This window comes from Sardina pilchardus, chromosome 13 (genome assembly GCF_963854185.1).
Source record: "Sardina pilchardus chromosome 13, fSarPil1.1, whole genome shotgun sequence".
In the NCBI taxonomy this organism is placed as follows: Eukaryota; Metazoa; Chordata; class Actinopteri; order Clupeiformes; family Clupeidae; genus Sardina; species Sardina pilchardus.
The window spans coordinates 32,121,715-32,145,580 of record NC_085006.1 but is presented as its reverse complement, the minus strand read 5'-3'; the positions used below and the strand labels follow the sequence as shown (position 1 = coordinate 32,145,580).

At 38.6% G+C, this 23,866-nt stretch overlaps 2 protein-coding genes across 3 annotated transcripts in view; both read right to left on the bottom strand.

Annotated features, from left to right (window-relative positions):
- Positions 1-5,748, bottom strand: part of LOC134099427 (NACHT, LRR and PYD domains-containing protein 12-like) — a 25,112-nt gene extending 19,364 nt beyond the window's left edge. For both annotated transcript variants that reach the window (XM_062552298.1, XM_062552299.1), the window contains exons 1-3: positions 5,681-5,748; positions 4,982-5,095; positions 50-1,996 (exon numbers count right to left, since the gene is read on the bottom strand). In XM_062552298.1, coding sequence (XP_062408282.1) covers positions 50-1,996; positions 4,982-5,095; positions 5,681-5,700 — 2,081 coding nt within the window. In that variant the 5' untranslated portion in view covers positions 5,701-5,748. The remainder of the gene's footprint in view (positions 1-49; positions 1,997-4,981; positions 5,096-5,680) is intronic.
- Positions 5,749-7,757: 2,009 nt separating this feature from the next.
- Positions 7,758-23,866, bottom strand: part of LOC134099426 (NACHT, LRR and PYD domains-containing protein 12-like) — a 47,384-nt gene continuing 31,275 nt past the window's right edge. Inside the window, exons 11-13 of the mRNA XM_062552297.1 lie at positions 10,788-10,961; positions 9,211-10,160; positions 7,758-8,463 (exon numbers count right to left, since the gene is read on the bottom strand). Coding sequence (XP_062408281.1) covers positions 8,159-8,463; positions 9,211-10,160; positions 10,788-10,961 — 1,429 coding nt within the window. The 3' untranslated portion in view covers positions 7,758-8,158. The remainder of the gene's footprint in view (positions 8,464-9,210; positions 10,161-10,787; positions 10,962-23,866) is intronic.

The window sequence follows — 23,866 nt, the reverse complement described above, 5'->3', positions numbered from 1 at the left end:
TCTTTCTGGAACTCTCTCTCTCACACACACACACACACACTTTACTTACACAGCTGATGTGGATGTTGTGACCACTGGCAGCAGCTTCTGGAGAACTTCATCTGGACTGAGGAGTTCAGTCTGATCTTCCTCTGGTGTCATTATGTACCTCTGCAGGTCAAACTCAGCCAGTAGCTCTTCTGACATCTTAAACTTAAATGTCTTAGTCTTCCACTCTCCTGGTAAGAGCATGACTACAGACAGAGTTCCTGAGCTCTTGTCAATGAGCTCCACTACAGCATGGTAATTCAGCTCATTCAGACAGTAGAACAGGTTAATCCTTCTGTTTGAATCATGTTGATCTCTGATCTTCTGTTTAATATATTGGACTGTTTGTTCTGAGCTATCTGATTGGCTACTGCTCTGCAGCAGTAGGTGTTTTAAGAGATTCTGATTGGACTCCAGTGAGAGACCAAGAAGGAAGCGGAGGAAAAGGTCCAGGTTTCCTTTCTTACTCTGTAAGGCCAGGTCCACTGCAGTCTTGTGTAGATCAAGAAGTGTTTCAGCTCTGAACAGAGCAGAGAGCTGAGAGGTTTGCTGTTGGTCAGACATGTTTTTCTGTCTGTTGCTGAAGCAGAGGAGCACATACAGAGCTGCAAGAAACTCCTGGATGCTCAGATGCACGAAGCTGAACACCCTCCCGTGGCACAGCCCAGCCTCCTCTCTGAAGATCTGGGTACACACTCCTGAGTACACTGATGCTTCTGTGACGTCAATGCCACACTCTCTCAGGTCCTCCTCATAGAAGATCAGATTGCCCTTCTCCAGCTGTTGGAAAGCCAGTTTCCCCAATTGGAAAATCACCTCTTCATCTGTCTCTTTTCTCTCTGTGTACTTCTGTTTGATGCTTGTCTGAACTATCAGGAAGTGTGTGTACATTTGAGTGAGAGTCTGTGGCATGTTTACTCTCTCTGATTCTGATGTTCTCTCTACAACAGTTGCTGTAATCCAGCAGAAGACTGGAATGTGGCACATGATGTAGAGGCTCCTGGATGACTTCAGGTGTGTGACTGTTCTGCTGGCAAGGTTCTCATCGCTGATTCTCTTCCTGAAGTACTCATCTTTCTGTGGGTCATTGAATCCCCTTATTTCTGTCAACTGATTCACATACTCAAGAGGGATCTGATTGGCTGCTGCTGGTCGGGTGGTGATCCAGAGGAGAGCAAAGGGAAGCAGATCCCCCTTGATGAGGTTTGTCAGCAACACATCCACTGAGGCTGACTCTGTCACATCATAACACCTCGGGTTGGAGAGGAAATCTAGAGGAAGTCGACACTCATCCAGACCATCAAAGATGAACACGATTCTATGCTGTGAACTGGTGAAGACTCTTGGGTCTTTTACTTCTGGGAAAAAAACTTGAATGAGCTCCACCAGACTGAGTTGCTTCTCCTTCATCAAGTTTAGCTCTCGGAAAGGAAGCGGAAATATAAAGTGGACATCCTGATTGGCTGTTCCTTCAGCCCAGTCCAGAATGAACTTCTGCACAGAGACTGTTTTTCCAATGCCGGCCACTCCCTTTGTCAGCACTGTTCTGATGGGTTTGTGCTTTACAGATAGGGGATTGATGCTCCTAACTGGTCCATCTTGTGCTGCTTCTCCTCTGGGTTTAAAGATGTCACTGCATTTGATTGGTCTGTCCTGTGCTACTCTTCTCCAGGATGCCCTCTCTATCTGTCTGATCTCATGCTCATAATTGATCCCTCCTCCTCCATCAGAGTCATCATCAGAGTCATCATCAGAGTCATCAGACATGTCACATTCCCTCTCTATCTGTCTGACCTCATGTTCATAATTGACCCCTCCTCCTCCCCCCCCTGTAACGTAGAGGTCTGTGTAGATCTCTTGGAGGAGTCTGGGGTCTCCCTGATTGGGTAATCCCTCAACCAGCTGCTCAAACTTGCTCTTCAGAGTGGATTTGAGTTTCTCATGGATCTCTGCCTCCTCTGGTGTCCATCTGGATCAATGACAGAATCACACAAAACACACACATGAACATCATCATGCAGCACCTGGGGATAATGTTCATGCACAATCAATAGTGACCAATCATGTTCTAAACATCACGGTCACATAATTTCCTCTTCTGTTGAAACACAGTCTATGGGCTGCACTCAGTGAAAACAAACACCCACATGGTGGTTTCTGCTAACACCCACATGGTGGTTTCTGCTAACTGAAAATGTATATTTTTAGATTGGCAAAAGTGTTACAGTCTAAAGTTGATGACAGCTGGATTGAGTGAATGCCCCTACAAAGTACCAGCTGATTCACAGAAAAAATATGAATTTTTGGTGTCATTTTTAAATTGATTTCAGTTCTCATAGATGGATGAATGCGTTTGTTTCCTAAGCGAGTTGTCCTAAACCGGAAGTGTCCGAATTGTTGAAAATTTTCATTCATTAGAAAAGACTATAGTTCATTACATTAAAATGCATTGGTAGTAGTGGTGCAACGGATCATCATTGATCCGTGATCCGTTCGGATCAGTATTTTCGGTTCGGCACACACATGATCCGCGGATTGATTTAATAATTAATAATAATGTCCGTGTGTTCTTTTGAAGTAACATGCGTGTCCACAAGGCATGCTTCTAGTCCCTCCTTACAGGCTGCCTGCGCGTCTTTTCTGCTCACACACGTTATTAGCGGTCATGCCATAACCAGCAATACATGGCTGCTAGTTGAAGTGCTGATGTGGCTGCACAGCAGCAATACAATAATAGCCTAATATCAAGTTCGTTTGTGCACACTTACATCTCTCAAGTTTGTTGCGCACCTACCTATGCTATGATATTTAGGTCATTTAGTAGCCTACTGTTGGATTCAATGTCAGCAATAAGCTACGCAACCTTGGCTAACTTGTACATCTGGAGATAGCTTGTGCTCACTAAAATCATAAAGGAGCATTGCAAGACACTCATCTATTTTATGATCCCAGAAAGATTTTCTTCGACTTGTTAGTTTTATGAACATGTATTTTATCTAATGACATAGAAAGCATAACGAATTGCATCCACATATCCTTGTCATCATGCACTATATCCAACGTATTTTCGTGAGACTGAAGGCTAATTGCCCTCACGTATTTCTTAAAGCGACAGGGACTCAATTACACACACCTCCTATGCGCACTCCTACACACCACATTAAAGATATGCTAAATCAGTACACAAATGACTAAACATTTGTAGCTACTAGTAATTATGCAGATTGTGTGTGGGGTCAAGCAGAATCTTGGATGGCCACTGGTGTGAATGATCACACAATATAAGGCTACTGGTGATTAAACACCAAATCAACTAAAATTGTTAAAAAAAGCATCGAAAAAGTCATTCTTGACTTAGTATCGGTATCGAAACAATTTTGGTATCGTGACAACACTAGCCTACTTTAAACACATGCTGAAAGTGCTTGAGCCACGTTACAACATCCCGTCAAAGACAAAACTATGTTTATTTGTCTTGTCTTGTCTTTTTTTTTTTTTTGCTGATCCGAAAAATGATCCGATCCGTGACTCTTGATCCGAGGAACGATCCGAACCGTGACTTTTTCGATCCGTTGCACCCCTAATTGGTAGTCATTTCCTCTCACTCACACACACACACACACACACACACACACACACACTATAAACCACCCACTACACACACTCTGCATGAATGTTAAGATATTAAATAAAACACACAAATAAGGTGAAGTTTAAGTAAAAAAGTAAAAATGCTTGGCGCGATTAACAAGTTTTACATGGAAGGACCGATCATGCAGTGTTGCTTGGGTTGCATAAGGTTTAGTTGCACAGACACACTACAACACACTACGCACTACGCATGTGAAATGTCAGATACTGGTTAAAACACAAAAATAAGGTTCGTCAGCCGGTTTTGAAGATTTGCCTACTGGTAAGCAAACAAATCTTTAAACTGGATTTCAAAAGAGATTCCCCTTAAAGAATGATTGATTAAAAAGATGAGGTTACATTTTTGTACATTTTACAGCAACTATATGCCTAAAAGACCATTTCTCTGTACACTAAAATTTAGTCTGGTGTACAGTATATGCCTTTAACACAGTATACAGGATAGTAGTTTAAACTGAGTTAGACAGAACAATCACCAGCCAATCAGCTTTAACTAGACCCTGAGCACAGCCAATCAGCTTAACGTACACCCTGATCACACAGGTGCTTGGACTCTGCTCCTTGCACACATCCACAGGTTTACATTAAAATGTGTGACTGATGTCACTGATGTGACTTTCTCAACATTTCACACATTACAGTAGGCTTGTACTTCAATGCTTCCAGGATGACAAATGCCTTGTGTTGTCCACATGCTAAATACATACAGTTTATGATCATAGAGCAGCAATTAAAGCAGAAAATATTCCAGTTTAAGAAGCTGGAATCAGAGTATTTTGAGTTTTAATAGGGCTCTGGATCATGACCTGAAAACTTCGCGGGCACAGCCATATTGGCAGCCTCACTCCTTAGTTTACTATGGATTACTATGGATTTACTCCCACCTATTAGTGTGTTCCTGTTACTTAGTTTTTGCCTTCTTGGTCATATGTTGCTGTGTGGTGAGGTGTAACAGCGCAACCCACGATCGCAAGAGGAAAAGAATCGCTAATACTATATTACTGCTTCTTGTCTTCTGCATCTGAATGAATGGATATTACGTTCAGTGCGCTACCAACATGGCGGCTATATTCCTAGAATGCAAGGCGTGTACCCGAGCCCTATTACTCAAATTAATTAATTACAAAAATATTTGCAGATCAATTAAACAGTTGTTAACTGTTGTAGTCCCACAAACAACACAAAGACACACACACACACACACACACAAACGAAAACATTCTCCCACTGCTCCTGTCTGCTATAATCATACACTCATACTTACACACAACCCATATCATAACTATTGGAGTTTGAGTCTTACTGTCCAGCAGAAGAATCTCCTCGTGTGAAGGTTTCTCCTTGACCCAAATACTCATCACTCTTCCTGGAGGGTGTAGAGGAGTGAGAGCTGCTTTCAGAGCCATCAGCCTCCATCCTAGAGAATAAGAAAAGAATTTGCCTTCACTGCTCTTGTCTATTAAAATTAAAATTATCAAAAAAACACATCCTACATAATATTAACCTAAAGGTCAATCAAAGCAATCAATCAATCAATAATTCCAAAATCCTTAAACAAATTGATGCACAAATGCCATCAGCACACGGACGCGCTCTCTCTCTCTCTCTCACACACACACACACACACACACACACACACACACACACACACACACACACACACACACTCACGACAAGTGCATCAAAACAGCATCCTCTGTAGACGCCTGCCTCAGAAGCTCAAACAAAATTCCTACAGTAGCCTATTCCCATCATGACCCTGCGTGGGATCCATAGTCTATTTTACTCCAGACAAATGGATGCTCTACTGCCAATAATCCACGGTTTGTGATCCATGTTCATGTATCACGGCGTTGGGTAAACGTTTCCTGAAACTCATTTTAGCATTTAACCATTCAGACGCTGACTTTCGCACTGTAGGCTATGCATGACTGCCCTGTTATCGCCTTGAAAACGACTAATGGTGCATGCTGGTGCTTTTAAAGTTCATTTGTGGACGTACCTTGGCCGTTTACTTTCCATAGTCCTTCGTTTTTCAACAGCAGTCTCCCAACTTGTCAACACTAAAAGAAGCGCCTGAAGTCCAGTTTCGGTTTCACTTCTGGTCTGGACCTGGGCTTCTGATTGGCTGGTTCGTCATCTTCTTCTTCTTCATTACATTATTGACAGATTACATCTTTTTAGTGCATACCGCCACCAACTGTACAGGAGTGTGCAAAGGGACTTACCATCATGGCTGTCCAGTTTAAGAGGAAAGCGTTTAAGTTAAAGATACAAACTACCAACAAAACAAGCAAAATGATCCTTTAATTAAACCTGTATCATTCAGAAAAATAAATAAGGATTTGATCCTATCTCTCTATTCCTTCTTCCTTATGTTCTCTATCCCATTTTCAGCCTCTCTTTCTTTCCATTGCTGCCTGTGTTCTGTGTATTTTTTCTACATCTTCTTGACATAAACCATTACTCTTCCCAAATAACCTTAGTGTACCATTGAGACCTGTATGACCCAGTCTTAGTCTACTATAAACCACCTCTTCCCTTCTGTTGAGACCTACTGTTATCCTTTTCCTCCATACATCTAATGTTTTTCCTACACATGTTCCTGACTCTTATGATACTGCCTTGCATTGTACTCTACCGACTCTTATGATACTGCCTTGCATTGTACTCTACCTTCCATTCATTTTGCCATTTCAGGAGAACTTCTGATTTAATTTTAGATTGGGCTTCTCCCTTCCCCATTGAAATATTAATTCCTATGTGTTGTTTTTCCAGCATTTCCTTAGCTATTTAGTCAGCCACTTCATTTCCTTTTGGCTGGCTTGTCTAGTTTGAAATGTAGTAGCAGGGGCGCCCCCTTGATAGCCTGGCTCTGCCTGTCTACTGTACGTACTTTCTACTCGACTTCTTTTCCCTGCAGTACTCCGTCTGGAAAAGTGAAGTCAGAGGGCTCCACTCATTCGTCTTTTTTTATCTATCCTCCCTTCTTTCCTTCCTCGATCCTCCGGCTCGTTCCGGCTCGTTCCCACTGATCTAGATAAGGAATGATGGGACGGCATATAAACTAAGGCCACCCCATACGGGATCATCTACTACGGCTATGATTTCAGTGGTGTAGATAACCCCTCAGTGCACCTTTTGGTCTTTAAAACTATGCTACCTAGGCTCTATGGAAATATAAAGCTTATGTTCATATCTTTATCAGGATAATCAGGGTAGAAATGGCAATTTCAGTCATTTTCAGCCATGAATTGTTGGATTTTTGAGGGTCTCTGAGAGGGGTCCCAGAACTCCATAACAAAAAACAGCTGGAGGGTTTTAAGTATATGGCTGTTCATAGTTCCACATACTTATCACATATACAAAGTATGAGCCGATTTGGCCGACCCCCATCTTCCCACCTCTGCCTGGTTTTCTCATGCAATGACTCTTAACTGACCTTTCCCCAAAGACTTACAACAAAGTGAACAAGGGCTTGTGATGTGTGAGTCTAAAACTGTGTGTACGCAACAATACATCCTCTTGCTCTGCTGGACATCCCATAATGAGTGTGTGGAGGGCAGTTCCTCCGTCAGGGTAACTCATGAGGTAACAACAGTAAAAAGGAGGAAAGACTTGGATTGCCACTTTCCTTCCGCACGAGTCTCCGAGCAATAAAACGAGCCGACATTGCGTTCAAGTCATCTTTCCAATCGGAGGTTGGAATTGGTGAAGATCTGATGTGGCATGAAGGCGCTATTAGCAACGGAATTCTAAACATGTCATTGGTTGGAACACACAAGGCAACAGAATTCTATACATATTATATAACAGGTTGCCTGCATACATTCACAGTAGGCTACAGAGACAGGCGTGGCCACTATGGTGTACATTCAGGAGGACAATGCTGATACCAAAGGTTTGGCTATTTTCTCTTCCCTGAGCCACTGCATGGTCATTACAGGTTTACACAATGAATCCAGACAAAGTTCATCCGAGAGTCCTGAGATCAGATCATCTGAGAGACAAGTCTCGTATTTCACTCATGCCAATAGGATACTAACTGCTCCTTATTGATCAAATGAATGGCAACAACATATGGGAGAAAAACAGTTATTTACTGAAAACTGGTGCATTCATATAAAATAAACAGGAGGAACACACACCAGCACCAGTATTAACCCCAAGAGTGACGCACATTCCTTCTGAACTTCAGAGCTCTGTGCATACTGTACATGTTAGCACAAGATATAAGAACTCCTAGAAAGCACCTACAGTTGTGGAGTATTTGTATTTTATTCAACTGCCGTAAATACCACTCATGGCTCGGATCCTTCACCCTGAATAAATACGCAACATGTGAATTTGTTTACACACTGGCAAAAATAATCCCCAAAGAGTCACATTGACTGACAAGGTAATATACAATTTCCTACAAATAGTAGTACCTAATAGAAGTTAGTTTACGATCAAAATGACTTTAAAGCTCTACTATTACTTAAGGTAAGATTCTGGTGGTTCTTTCCAGGTCGTTCACCAGATTGAGATCGGCCTCCTTTAGAACCTCGTAGAACTCCATTTGGGCTGTGGCTCCTTTGTTCTGTATCATGGTGAGCAGAACATGGTTCCGTTCTGTGCTGGTGGGTTTGCTCTCCACCTGCTCCCGCTCCAGGTCATTCAGAACCCCCCTCTGCTGGAGTGGAATCAGGATGGAGGCGAGGACAGGAAGACGAGTCTCCAGCGCCCCCTTGTGTTTGGAGAAGAAATCCTGCCCTGGATCGGGATGCCTTGAAGGTGCAGACGCTGGAGGGAGAAACATCAGGAATCAGAATGTGTGTGATTGTGGCTCTCCAGATGGGCTGTGTGTGCTGACAGCTGACGACCTCCATATCAAAGCCTCTAACACACACACACACACACACACACACCCAGCCACAACTCTATTACAATCACACACACACACACACACACACACACACACACGCTTCTATCACAGTCATCAGTCTGTTAGAGTGACAAACAAAATCCTCAATCTCCAACAATCACTAAGATCACTCTCGTGTTTGGGGACATGCGTTAGGTCTCTGGCTCTGTTCCAAACAGGATAAACTGCCTTTTAAGATACCTAAAAGGAGAGCAAGGCAACAAGTGTTGTTCCAAAGCGATCAAACTCCATTCATACCAAGGTAGAACCTATAGCATCTCTCTCAAACCGCTGTGGAAAGTAAACACGATGGCAGATGAGCCTACAGACACACACTGTATCGCTTTTGCACCAAATATCTAAGTCACTAAGAGAGAGCCACGAAAAACGGCATTTGATACTGCTAGGGGCAGATTCAAGCAGTTGTAGTTATTGACTTGTGCTGATACGAGAAAATGTTCAGAGACGCTAGATAAATAAATAAATAACTATATTTGGGAGAAAATATTCTACAGATGTGCAGCTCTCACTGCATTAATTCTCATAAAGGTTTATGAATGAACACATCTGAATACAGGTGTGCATATGTGTTTGCGTGTGTGTATGCATGTGTGTGTGTGTCCTACCTGAGCTGGTCTCTCTGCTGGTGTCTCTCCTGCTCTCTGCTCCTGATTGGGTGCTGCTGCCCTCTGCTGGTGGACTCTCATCACGTGACTGGAACTTCCCTCTCCACACACACTGCCCCCTGCTGTCTCCAGAGCTGAACAGCACCATGTGGAAGGAAGCAGCAGCCTCAAGAAGCTCCGCCTTATAGAAGTTGGGGGTGGTCTTGCTGTACCTCAGCTCCAAGCCCTCTGGGTAGATCTCAGAGGAGCAGTCAGTCCTCAGATTGTAGAAGTTGCCCATCTGAAGAGAGCTGGCAGGGTGGGGATTGTCCCTCCAAACCCCTCTTAATTTCTCCTCATCTTTCTCCACCAGCTGCTTCAGGAAGGCATCTTCAGGCAGGAGGTAGGCGCGGTAGGACAGGGGTGGTGTGCAACTCTGGTAGACCAGCACTTTTGCATGGACCATCTCGGGAGAGAAAAAAGATTTGATATAGGAGATGACACCATGTAGAGAGAAGGAGGGGTGGAGAAGTCTGGCATGGTGTCGGGTCAGCTCACACTCCTCCACACACACTCCGCTGTCCCGCCCATGCAGGACCCTCACAGCATCACGCACAGATGCCTCACAACCCCCCAAACAGAGGAAATGTGGCAGATGGATCTCCTCCAGCTCTCCTGACATGGGCCTGATGTCCATCAGAGGACCAGCTGGTCTGGTCTGCATGTGGGCCAGCTCTTCAGAGAAGACATGCCAGTCTGTGAAGTGGTACTGCAGGGTGACTGGACCAGCACATGTCCAGCGCAGACCAGACTCTGAGCACTCGTAGCTCCCTGCAGGAGACCTCAAGCTGTAGGTGGAGACGCTCTCCTCTGTGGAGACTTCAGGCTTCACCAGGACCCAGTGGCTGGAGTCTGGAACTTCAGCACAGGACTCACAGCTCCTCTGTGGGGCATCAATGTGGTGATCCTCCCTTTAACACACACACACACACACACACACACAAACACACAGATATCTGTTGATAATCACCTTTGATAAACTGCGGTTGTCAGATACCTTAACAACCACACCACACCTGTATTTATAATTTAACAAATGTTTTTATAAACTACATGTGGGTGTCTGTGGATTCCCAGTGAGCCTGGATTGTAACACTGTGTGTGTGTGTGTGCGTGTATACATGTGCATGTACTGTATGCGTCTTAGTGTGTGTATGTGTGTGTGTGTGTGTGTGTGTGCGTGTACTGTATACATGTGCATGTACTGTATGTGTCTTAGTGTGTGTGTGTGAGTGTGAGTGTGTGTGTGTGTGTGTGCACGTGTGGTCTGTGTGTGTGTGGTCTGTGTGTGCGTGTGTGTGTATACTGTACATATGTGTCAGTGTGTGTGTATACTGTACGTATGTGTCTTAGTGTGTGTGCGTGTGTGTGTGTGTGTGTGTGTGTGTGTGTGTGTGTGTGTGTGTGTGTGCATGCATGTGCATGTATGTGCCTTAGTGTGTGTATGGTCTTTTGTGTGTGTGTGTGTGTGTGTGTGTGTGTGTGTGCGCGTGTGTGCGTGTGTGTGTGCGTGTGTGTGTGTGTGTGTGTGTGCTCACTTGTGAGTGTCCAGAGAGAGCAGCTGTGCTCCTGGGTGCTGCTGGGCTTTGTCTCTGAGGTGCAGCTCTGCAGCATCTGAGGAGTGGGAGCTGCTAGTGGAGGCTGCTGCTGCTGCTGCTGCTGCTGCTGGACGCTCCTTTCTGATGGTGCGCACATTAGGCTTCTTACCCACTCTAGAAGATCATTAATATTGATGTGTTAATACTCATTAGTCTTATCTCTCCAGTTAGCACACTATACAGTGCACACACACACACACACACACACACACACACACACACACACACACACACACTAGGCTCCTTACCCACTCTAGAAGATCATTAATATTGATGTGTTAACACTCATTAGTCTCTCCAGTTAGCACATGATACACTGCACACTCACACACACACACACACACGCACACAGTCTCGACATCATAACTGTCCTCATTCATTATTTTTATTTATTACAGTGCATGAAAATGCACTGTACTGTTCTTCCTAGGCTTCTTCAACTTCAACTTTTTATTATTACAGTGCATGAAAATGCACTGTACTGTTCTTCCTATTCTTCTTATTATTAGAGTGCATGAAAAATGCACTCTATTGTTATTCCACTTATTAGAGTGCATGAAAAATGCACTCTACTGTTATTCCACTTATTAGAGTGCATGAAAAATGCACTCTACTGTTATTCCACTTATTAGAGTGCATGAAAAATGCACTCTACTGTTATTCCACTTATTAGAGTGCATGAAAAATGCACTCTATTGTTCTTCCAACTATTCTTATTATTTTTCTTCTAACGAATTTATGCGTTTAATGCGGCTTCAACGGTTTAACTTTGAAACTTCATTCAAACTGTGTTGCGTAGATCTCACTTAGGTGACTTCAGCTATATATTGTTCAACTTTGAAACTTTTATACTTTTTAAACTATTTAATTAAAACTATCAAAATTTCCCCATAGACTTAACATTGTGATTATGACATCACCGATTAGAATCCTATGCCAGAAATCTCTCTCCCAGGCTTTTAGAATCCTATGCCAGAACTCTCAGGCTTCTAGAATCCTACTGTATGCCAGAACTCTCTCTCTCTCAGGCTGGCTCTGATAAGACTACAGGTCCTGTTCAACGGTTCCCTGTGCCCAAAACTGTTTCAAAATAAAAATCCTCACTACCATAATTCACTATCAAATCGTTCAACCATTTAAACTACTCAACTATTTAACTGTTCAGCCATTTTAACTGTCAGTTGTCATCAACTATTTAAACTACTCAACTATTTATACTCAACAGTTTAACTGTTGCTATTCCAACTGTCCGTTTTCATCAACTTTGACTCCCTCCAACTGTTTCTACTGCCTGAAACTAAATTCACTATTAATTAATTCAACTATTTAAACTACTCAACTATTTATACTCAACTATTTAACTGTTTGGCTATTCCAACTGTCCGTTTTCATCAACTATGACTCCCTCCAACTGTTTCTACTGCCTGAAACTAAATTCACTATTAAACAATTCAACTATTTAAACTACTCAACTATTTAACTGTTCAGCCATTTTAACTGTCAGTTGTCATCAACTAGTTAAACTACTCAACTATTTATACTCAACTATTTAACTGTTTGGCTATTCCAACTGTCCGTTTTCATCAACTATGACTCCCTCCAACTTTTTCTGCTGCCTCAAACTAAATTCACTATTAATTAATTCAACTTTTTAACTGTTCTGCCATTTTAACTGTCAGTTGTCATCAACTATTTAAACTACTCAACTATTTAACTGTTTGGCTATTCAAACTGTCAGTTTTCATCAACTATGACTCCCTCCAACTGTTTCTACTGCCTGCAACTGAATTCACTATTAATTAATTCAACTATTTAAACTACTCAACTATTTAAACTACTCAACTACTTAACTGTTTAGCTATTCCAACTGTCCGTTTTCATCAACTATGACTCCCTCCAACTGTTTCTACTGCCTGAAACTAAATTCACTATTAATTAATTCAACTATTTAAACTACTCAACTATTTCACTGTTTGGCTATTCCAACTGTCAGTTTGCATCAACTATGACTCCCTCCAACTGTTTCTACCTGAAACTGTTTCAAAATAAAAGTCCTCACTCAAATGATTCACTATTAATTAATTCAATTATTTAAACAATTCAACTATTTAACTGTTCAGACATTCTAACTGCCAGTTGTCTTCAACTATGACTTCCACCACCTATTTCCTCTGCCCACAACTGTTTCAAAAGAAGTCATCAGTGTCATAATTCCGTATTCAATAATGTAGCTATTTAAACTATACAACTATTTAACTCTTTAGCCATTCCGAATTACAGTTGTCATCAGCTATGTATCCCACCAAGAGTTTCCTCAAATACAACTGTTTCAAAATAAAAGTCCTCACACAATAATTCTCTATTAAACAGCTCAACTATTTGAACTACTCAACTGTTTAACTTTTTGCTCATTCCAACTGTTAATTGTCATCAACTATGACTCCCCTCAACCTTTTCTCTACTTCACCTCTATCTTTGTCTCAATTTTCATGCACTCGTAATTCCCTGGAATTGCTTTCTCTAGTTATTAGAGTGCATGAAAAATGCACTCTATTGTTATTCCAACTATTCTTATTATTCTTCTTCTAACGCTTTTTGTGCGTTTAATGCGGCTTCAACGGTTTAACTTTGAAACTTCATTCAAACTGTGTCGCGTAGATCTCACATAGGTGACTTCAGCTATATATTGTTCAACTTTGAAACTTTTATACTTTTTAAACTATTTAATTAAAACTATCAAAATTTCCCCATAGACTTAACATTGTGATTATGACATCACCGATTAGAATCCTTTGCCAGAACTCTCTCTCCCAGGCTTTTAGAATCCTATCCCAGAACTCTCAGGCTTCTAGAATCCTACTGTATGCCAGAACTCTCTCTCTCAGGCTTTTAAGCATAGGCTACAGTCTAATAAGACTACAGATCCTATTCAACTGTTCCCTGTGCCCAAAACTGTTTCAAAATAAAAATCCTCACTACCATAATTCACTATCAAATCATTCAACCATTTAAACTACTCAACTATTTAACTGTTCAGCCATTTTAACTGTCAGTTGTCATCAACTATTTAAACTACTCAACTATTTATACTCAACTATTTAACTGTTTGGCTATTCCAATTGTCCATTTTCATCAACTATGACTCCCTCCAACTGTTTCTACTGCCTGAAACTAAATTCACTATTAATTAATTCAACTATTTAACTGTTTGGCTATTCCAACTGTCCGTTTGCATCAACTATGACTCCCTCCAACTGTTTCTACTGCCTGAAACTGTTTCAAAATAAAAGTCTTCACTAAAATAATTCAATATTAAGGCGAGACACGGCAGGTGAAAACACTGTTTTTGTGACCTCCGGTCAATTTCGAGATTTTGTGCTAGTTTGCTACCTTAGCATGTATTCTACCACCCTACTACAACAACAAAGTCCGATTTGCACTTTTAGGTGTTTATTTCACGAACTTTTGTCTGCTCGCGCCTATGTATTTCTCCTAATTTCACCAAAAGTTCCCATTCTAAAGTGTCATGTACTCCCGCGACCGTGATCCAAATCATATCGTGTGTGACACCGTTTGAAAGCCCTGGCTCTCCTGCATGACGCTATGCAATCCAAATATGGACATTTCCGTTGTATTAGCAACCAATCGCGAAAGTTCAAAGGCGAGTCTAGGCTTAGAACGTATCCCATTGGCTGTGTTTCAAGGCTGTTTTCTCAAAACGAGTTTCTTCTCCCACTCTGAGAACATAATCTCCACGTCTGAAGCACTTACATGCGCCAAACTTTCCAGTCTTATGCCAAACTATATTTACAAGACTTTTACAGAGGGGTTTGTTGAAATATTATTCCTAACCTGATATATATGACATTTTATGCTTAAAAACATGGCAAAAAACGATTTTTCAAGGCTATTGACACTATATGCTGATTTACAAGACAACAGAAGTAGATATCCATAAATCCCTCTGTAATTTTTCTCCCATCTAATATATTAACACAATGAAAAAACAATTTTGAACCTGGCTTTATCCAAAACTCAGATTATGCATTTTGAAATATATGCAAATTAGCGCATATTTAATGAGATAATGCCTAATTTGCATATTTAAACATTAAATTACAAAAAACTTGTAATACATTTTTTTCTTATGTTGATGTAAGTAATCAACTGGGGAAGTTTCATAGTGATATCTGTTAGTTAAAAAATGTACCCTATTCACCTGTAGTGTCTCGCCTTAATTGATTCAACTATTTAAACTACTCATCTATTTAAACTGCTCAACTATTAACTGCTCAACTATTAAGTGTTTGGCTTTTCCAACTGTCCGTTTTCATCAACTATGACTCCCTCCAACTGTTTCTACTGCCTGAAAATGTTTCAAAATAAAAGTCCTCACTCAAATATTTCACTATTAATTAATTCAACTATTTAACTGTTCAGCCATTCTAACTGTCAGTTGTCATCAACTGTGACTCCCTCCAACTGTTTCTACTGCCTGAAACTGTTTCTTAATGAAAGTCCTTACTACAATTACTCACAATTAAGGAATTAAACATTTAAACTGCTCAATTAATCAACTGTTCAGCCATTTTAACTGCCAGTTGTCTTCAACTATGACTCCCACCACCTATTTCTTCTGCCCACAACTGTTTCAAAATAAGTCATCAGTGTCCTACTTCCGTATTTAATAATGTAACTATTTAAACTATGCAACTATTTAACTCTTTAGCCATTCCGAATTAGAGTTGTCATCAGCTATGTATCCTACCAACAGTTTCCTCTGCCCACAACTGTTTCAAAATAAAAGTCCTCACACAATAATTCTCTATTAAATAGCTCAACTATTTGAACTACTCAACTGTTTAACTTTTTGCTCATTCCAACTGTTAATTGTCATCAACTATGACTCCCCTCAACCTTTTCTCTACTTCACCTCTAGCTTTGTCTCAATTTTCATGCACTCGTAATTCCCTGGAATTGCTTTCTCTAGTTCTTATTCTTCTTCTAACGCTTTTTATGCGTGTAATGCGGCTTCAACGGTTTAACTTTGAAACTTCATTTAAACTGTGTCGCGTAGATCTCACTTAGGTGACTTCAGCTATATATTGTTCAACTTTGAAACTTTTATACTTTTTAAACTATTTAATTAAAACTATCAAAATTTTCCCATAGACTTAACATTGTGATTATGACATCACAATTCGATTAGAATCCTATGCCAGAACTCTCTCTCCCAGGCTTTTAGAATCCTATGCCAGAACTCTCAGGCTTCTAGAATCCTACTGTATGCCAGAACTCTCTCTCTCTCAGGCTGGCTCTAATAAGACTACAGATCCTGCTCAACTGTTCCCTGTGCCCACTATCAAATCGTTCAACCATTTAAACTAGGCTACTCAACTATTTAACTGTTCAGCCATTTTAACTGTCAGTTGTCATCAACTGTTTAAACTACTCAACTATTTAACTGTTTGGCTATTCAAACTGTCAGTTTTCATCAACTATGACTCCCTCCAACTGTTTCTACTGCCTGAAACTAAATTCACTATTAATTAATTCAACTATTTAAACTACTCAACTATTTATACTCAACTATTTAACTGTTTGGCTATTCCAACTGTCCGTTTTCATCAACTTTGACTCCCTCCAACTGTTTCTACTGCCTGAAACTAAATTCACTATTAAACAATTCAACTATTTAAACTACTCAACTATTTAACTGTTCAGCCATTTTAACTGTCAGTTGTCATCAACTATTTAAACTACTCAACTATTTATATTCAACTATTTAACTGTTTGGCTATTCCAACTGTCCGTTTTCATCAACTATGACTCCCTCCAACTGTTTCTACTGCCTGAAACTAAATTCACTATTAAATAATTCAACTATTTAACTGTTCAGCCATTTTAACTGTCAGTTGTCATCAACTATTTAAACTACTCAACTATTTATACTCAACTATTTAACTGTTTGGCTATTCCAACTCATTTTCATCAACTATGACTCCCTCCAACTGTTTCTACTGCCTGAAACTAAATTCACTATTAAACAATTCAACTATTTAATCTACTCAACTATTTAACTGTTCAGCCATTTTAACTGTCAGTTGTCATCAACTATTTAAACTACTCAACTATTTATACTCAACTATTTAACTGTTCAGCCATTTTAACTGTCAGTTGTCATCAACTATGTATCCCACCAACAGTTTCCTCTGCCCACAGCTGTTTCAAAATAAAACTCCTTACTAAAATAATTCACTATTAATTAATTCAACTATACTCAACAGTTTAACTTTTTGCCCATTCCAACTGTTAATTGTCATCAACTATGACTCCCATCAACCTTTTATCTGCTTCACCTCTATCTTTGTGCTTGAATGATATTTGAAACATTATCTAACAATATTTTACTGAGCAGAAATGTCTCAATTTTCATGCACTCGTAATTCCTTGGAATTGCTTTCTCTAGTTCTTATTATAGTTCTTATTCTTCTTCTAACGCTTTTTGTGCGTTTAATGCGGCTTCAACGGTTTAACTTTGAAACTTCATTCAAACTGTGTCGCGTAGATCTTACTTAGGTGACTGGAGACATGTATTTTTCAACTTTGTAACTTTTATACTTTTTAAACTATTTAATTAAAACTATCAAAATTTCCCCATAGACTTAACATTATGATTATGACATCACCGATTAGAATCCTATGCCAGAACTCTCTCTCCCAGGCTTTTAGAATCCTATCCCAGAACTCTAAGGCTTCTAGAATCCTACTGTATGCCAGAACTCTCTCTCTCAGGCTTTTAAGCATAAAGTCTGGCTCTAATAAGACTACAGATCCTATTCAACTGTTCCCTGTGCCCAAAACTGTTTCAAAATAAAAAAAAACCTCACTACCATAATTCACTATCAAATCATTCAACCATTTAAACTACTCAACTATTTAACTGTTCAGCCATTTTAACTGTCAGTTGTCATCAACTATTTAAACTACTCAACTATTTATACTCAACTATTTAACTGTTTGGCTATTCCAACTGTCCGTTTTCATCAACTATGACTCCCTCCAACTGTTTCTACTGCCTGAAACTAAATTCACTATTAATTAATTCAACTATTTAAACTACTCAACTATTTAACTGTTTGGCTATTCCAACTGTCAGTTTGCATCAACTATGACTCCCTCCAACTGTTTCTACTGCCTGAAACTAAATTCACTATTAATTCATTCAACTATTTAAACTACTCAACTATTTAACTGTTTGGCTATTCCAACTTTCCGTTTTCATCAACTATGACTCCCTCCAACTGTTTCTACTGCCTGAAACTGTTTCAAAATAAAAGTCTTCACTAAAATAATTCACTATTAATTTATTCAACTATTTAAACTACTCATCTATTTAAACTGCTCAACTATTAACTGCTCAACTATTAAGTGTTTGGCTATTCCAACTGTCCGTTTTCATCAACTATGATTCCCTCCAACTGTTTTTACTGCCTGAAACTTTTCAAAATAAAGTCCTCTCTCAAATAATTCACTATCAATTAATTCAACTATTTAAACTGTTCAACTATTTAACTTTTCATCCATTTTAACTGTCAGCTGTCATCAACTATGACTCCCTCCAACTGTTTCTACTGCCTGAAACTGTTTCATAATGAAAGTCCTTACTACAATTATTCACAATTAAAGAATTAAACATTTAAACTGCTCAATTAATCAACTGTTCAGCCATTTTAACTGCCAGTTGTCTTCAACTATGACTCCCACCACCTATTTCCTCTGTCCACAGCTGTTTCAAAATAAGTCATTAGTGTCCTTATTCCGTATTTAATAATGTAACTATTTAAACTATGCAACTATTTAACTCTTTAGCCATTTCGAATTACAGTTGTCATCAGCTATGTATCCCACCAACAGTTTCCTCTGCCCACAACTGTTTCAAAATGAAAGTCCTCACACAATAATTCTCTATTAAATAGCTCAACTATTTGAACTACTCAACTGTTGTTGACTCCCTCCAACTGTTTCTACTGCTTGAAACTGTTTCTTAATGAAAGTCCTTACTACAATTATTCACAATTAAAGAATTAAACATTTAAACTACTCAATTAATCAACTGTTCAGATCAACTGTTATTTAAACTATGCAACTTTTTAACTCTTTAGCCATTCCGAATTACCGTTGTCATCAGCTATGTATCCCACCAACAGTTTCCTCTGCCCACAACTGTTTCAAAATTAAAGTCCTCACACAATAATTCTCTATTAAATAGCTCAACTATTTGAACTACTCAACTGTTTAACTTTTTGCTCATTCCAACTGTTAATTGTCATCAACTATGACAACAATTTTCATGCACTCGTAATTCCCTGGAATTGCTTTCTCTAGTTCTTATTATAGTTCTTATTCTTCTTCTAACGCTTTTTGTGCGTTTAATGCGGCTTCAACGGTTTAACTTTGAAACTTCATTCAAACTGTGTCGCGTAGATCTTACTTAGGTGACTGGAGACATGTATTTTTCAACTTTGTAACTTTTATACTTTTTAAACTATTTAATTAAAACTATCAAAATTTCCCCATAGACTTAAAATTATGATTATGACATCACCGATTAGAATCCTATGCCAGAACTCTCTCTCCCAGGCTTTTAGAATCCTATGCCAGAACTCTCAGGCTTCTAGAATCCTACTGTATGCCAGAACTCTCGCTCTCTCAGGCTTTTAAGCATACAGTCTGGCTCTGATAAGACTACAGATCCTGTTCAACTGTTCCCTGTGCCCAAAACTGTTTCAAAATAAAAATCCTCACTACCATAATTCACTATCAAATCGTTCAACCATTTAAACTACTCAACTATTTAACTGTTCAGCCATTTTAACTGTCAGTTGTCATCAACTATTTAAACTACTCAACTATTTATACTCAACTATTTAACTGTTTGGGTATTCCAACTGTCCGTTTTCATCAACTATGATTCCCTCCAACTGTTTCTACTGCCTGAAACTAAATTCACTATTAAATAATTCAACTATTTAAACTACTCAACTATTTAACTGTTCAGACATTTTAACTGTCAGTTGTCATCAACTATTTAAACTACTCAACTATTTCAACTATTTAACTATTTATACTCAACTATTTAACTGTTTGGCTATTCCAACTGTCAGCTTTCATCAACTATGACTCCCTCCAACTGTTTCTACTGCCTGAAACTAAATTCACTATTAATGAATTCAACTATTTAAACTACTCAACTAATTAACTGTTCAGCCATTTAAACTGTCAGTTGTCATCAACTATGACTCCCTCCAACTGTTTCTACTGCCTGAAACTGTTTCAAAATAAAAGTCCTCACTAAAATAATTCACTATTAATTATTTCAACTATTTAAACTTCTCAACTATTTAACTGTTTGGCTATTTCAACTGTCAGCTTTCATCAATTAAGACTCCCACCAACTGTTTCCTCCGCCCCAAAACTGTTTCAAAATAAGTCCTCACTAAAATAATTTACTAATTAATTCAACTATTTAAACTACTCAACTATTTAACTGTTCAGCCATTTCACTTGCTAGTTGTCATCAACTATGACTCCCACCACCTGTTTCCTCTGCCCACGACTGTTTCAAAATAAGTCATTGGTACCATCATTTCATATTTAATAATTTAACTAAAAACTACGCAACTATTTAACTGTTCAGCCATTCCGAATTACAGTTGTCATAGCTCAACTATTTGAACTGCTCAACTGTTAAACTTTTTAACCATTACAACTTTTAATTGTCATCAACTATGACCCATCAACCTTTTCTCTACTTCTCTTCTATCTTTGTGCTTGAATGATATTTGAAACATTATCTACGGTATTTTACTGAGCAGAAATGCTTCATTTTTCATGCACTCGTAATTCCCTGGAATTGCTTTCTCTAGTTCTTATTATAGTTCTTATTCTTCTTCTAACGCTTTTTGTGCGTTTAATGCGGCTTCAACGGTTTAACTTTGAAACTTCATTCAAACTGTGTCGCGTAGATCTTACTTAGGTGACTGGAGACATGTATTTTTCAACTTTGTAACTTTTATACTTTTTAAACTATTTAATTAAAACTATCAAAATTTCCCCATAGACTTAACATTATGATTATGACATCACCGATTAGAATCCTATGCCAGAACTCTCTCTCCCAGGCTTTTAGAATCCTATCCCAGAACTCTAAGGCTTCTAGAATCCTACTGTATGCCAGAACTCTCTCTCTCAGGCTTTTAAGCATAAAGTCTGGCTCTAATAAGACTACAGATCCTATTCAACTGTTCCCTGTGCCCAAAACTGTTTCAAAATAAAAATCCTCACTACCATAATTCACTATCAAATCATTCAACCATTTAAACTACTCAACTATTTAACTGTTCAGCCATTTTAACTGTCAGTTGTCATCAACTATTTAAACTACTCAACTATTTATACTCAACTATTTAACTGTTTGGCTATTCCAACTCTCCGTTTTCATCAACTATGACTCCCTCCAACTGTTTCTACTGCCTGAAACTAAGTTCACTATTAATTAATTCAACTATTTAAACTACTCAACTATTTAACTGTTTGGCTATTCCAACTGTCAGTTTGCATCAACTATGACTCCCTCCAACTGTTTCTACTGCCTGAAACTAAATTCACTATTAATTCATTCAACTATTTAAACTACTCAACTATTTAACTGTTTGGCTATTCCAACTTTCCGTTTTCATCAACTATGACTCCCTCCAACTGTTTCTACTGCCTGAAACTGTTTCAAAATAAAAGTCTTCACTAAAATAATTCACTATTAATTTATTCAACTATTTAAACTACTCATCTATTTAAACTGCTCAACTATTAAGTGTTTGGCTATTCCAACTGTCCGTTTACATCAACTATGATTCCCTCCAACGGTTTTTACTGCCTGAAACTTTTCAAAATAAAAGTCCTCACTCAAATAATTCACTATTAATTAATTCAACTATTTAAACTGTTCAACTATTTAACTTTTCATCCATTTTAACTGTCAGCTGTCATCAACTATGACTCCCTCCAACTGTTTCTACTGCCTGAAACTGTTTCATAATGAAAGTCCTTACTACAATTATTCACAATTAAAGAATTAAACATTTAAACTGCTCAATTAATCAACTGTTCAGCCATTTTAACTGCCAGTTGTCTTCAACTATGACTCCCACCACCTATTTCCTCTGCCCACAACTGTTTCAAAATAAGTCATCAGTGTCCTAATTCCGTATTTAATAATGTAACTATTTAAACTATGCAACTATTTAACTCTTTTAGCCATTCCGAATTACAGTTGTCATCAGCTATGTATCCCACCAACAGTTTCCTCTGCCCACAACTGTTTCAAAATAAAAGTCCTCACACAATAATTCTCTATTAAATAGCTCAACTATTTGAACTACTCAACTGTTTAACTTTTTGCTCATTCCAACTGTTAATTGTCATCAACTATGACTCCCCTCAACCTTTTCTCTACTTCACCTCTATCTTTGTCTCAATTTTCATGCACTCGTAATTCCCTGGAATTGCTTTCTCTAGTTCTTCTTATTATTATTCTTCAACGCTTTTTACGCGTTTAATGCGGCTTCAACGGTTTAACTTTGAAACTTCATTCAAACTGTGTTGCGTAGATCTCACTTAGGTGACTTCAGCTTTGTTTTTTTCAACTTTGAAACTTTTAAACTTTTTAAACTATTTAATTAAAACTATCAATATTTCCCCATAGACTTAACATTGTGATTATGACATCACAATTCGATTAGAATCCTATGCCAGAACTCTCTCTCCCAGGCTTTTAGAATCCTATGCCAGAACTCTCAGGCTTCTAGAATCCTACTGTATGCCAAAACTCTCTCTCTCTCTCTCTCAGGCTGGCTCTAATAAGACTACAGATCCTGCTCAACTGTTCCCTGTGCCCACTATCAAATCGTTCAACCATTTAAACTAGGCTACTCAACTATTTAACTGTTCAGCCATTTTAACTGTCAGTTGTCATCAACTGTTTAAACTACTCAACTATTTAAACTACTCAACTATTTAACTGTTTGGCTAATCAAACTGTCAGTTTTCATCAACTATGACTCCCTCCAACTGTTTCTACTGCCTGAAACTAAATTCACTATTAATTAATTCAACTATTTAAACTACTCAACTATTTAACCGCTTGGCTATTCCAACTGTCAGTTTTCATCAACTATGACTCCCTCCAACTGTTTCTACTGCCTGAAACTAAATTCACTATTAATTAATTGAACTGTTTAAACTACTCAATTATTTAACTGTTTGGCTATTCCAACTGTCTGTTTTCATCAACTATGACTCCCTCCAACTGTTTCTACTGCCTGAAACTAAATTCACTATTAATTAATTCAACTATTTAAACTGCTCAACTATTTAAACTAGTCAACTATTTATATATATACCATTCCGAATTACAGTTGTCATAGCTCAACTATTTGAACTACTCAACTGTTTAACTTTTTGCCAATTCCAACTGTTAATTGTCATCAACTATGACTCCCATCAACCTTTTCTCTACTTCTCTTCTATCATTGTGCTTGAATGATATTTGAAACATTATCTACGGTATTTTACTGAGCAGAAATGTTTCAATTTTCATGCACTCGTAATTCCCTGGAATTGCTTTCTCTAGTTAGAGTGCATGAAAAATGCACTCTATTGTTATTCCAATTATTCTTATTATTATTCTTCTTCTAACGCTTTTTGTGCGTTTAATGCAGCTTCAACGGTTTAACTTTGAAACTTCATTCAAACTGTGTCGCGTAGATCTCACTTAGGTGACTTCAGCTATATATTGTTCAACTTTGAAACTTTTATACTTTTTAAACTATTTAATTAAAACTATTAAAATTTCCCCATAGACTTAACATTGTGATTATGACATCACAATTCGATTAGAATCCTATGCCAGAACTCTCTCTCCCAGGCTTTTAGAATCCTATGCCAGAACTCTCAGGCTT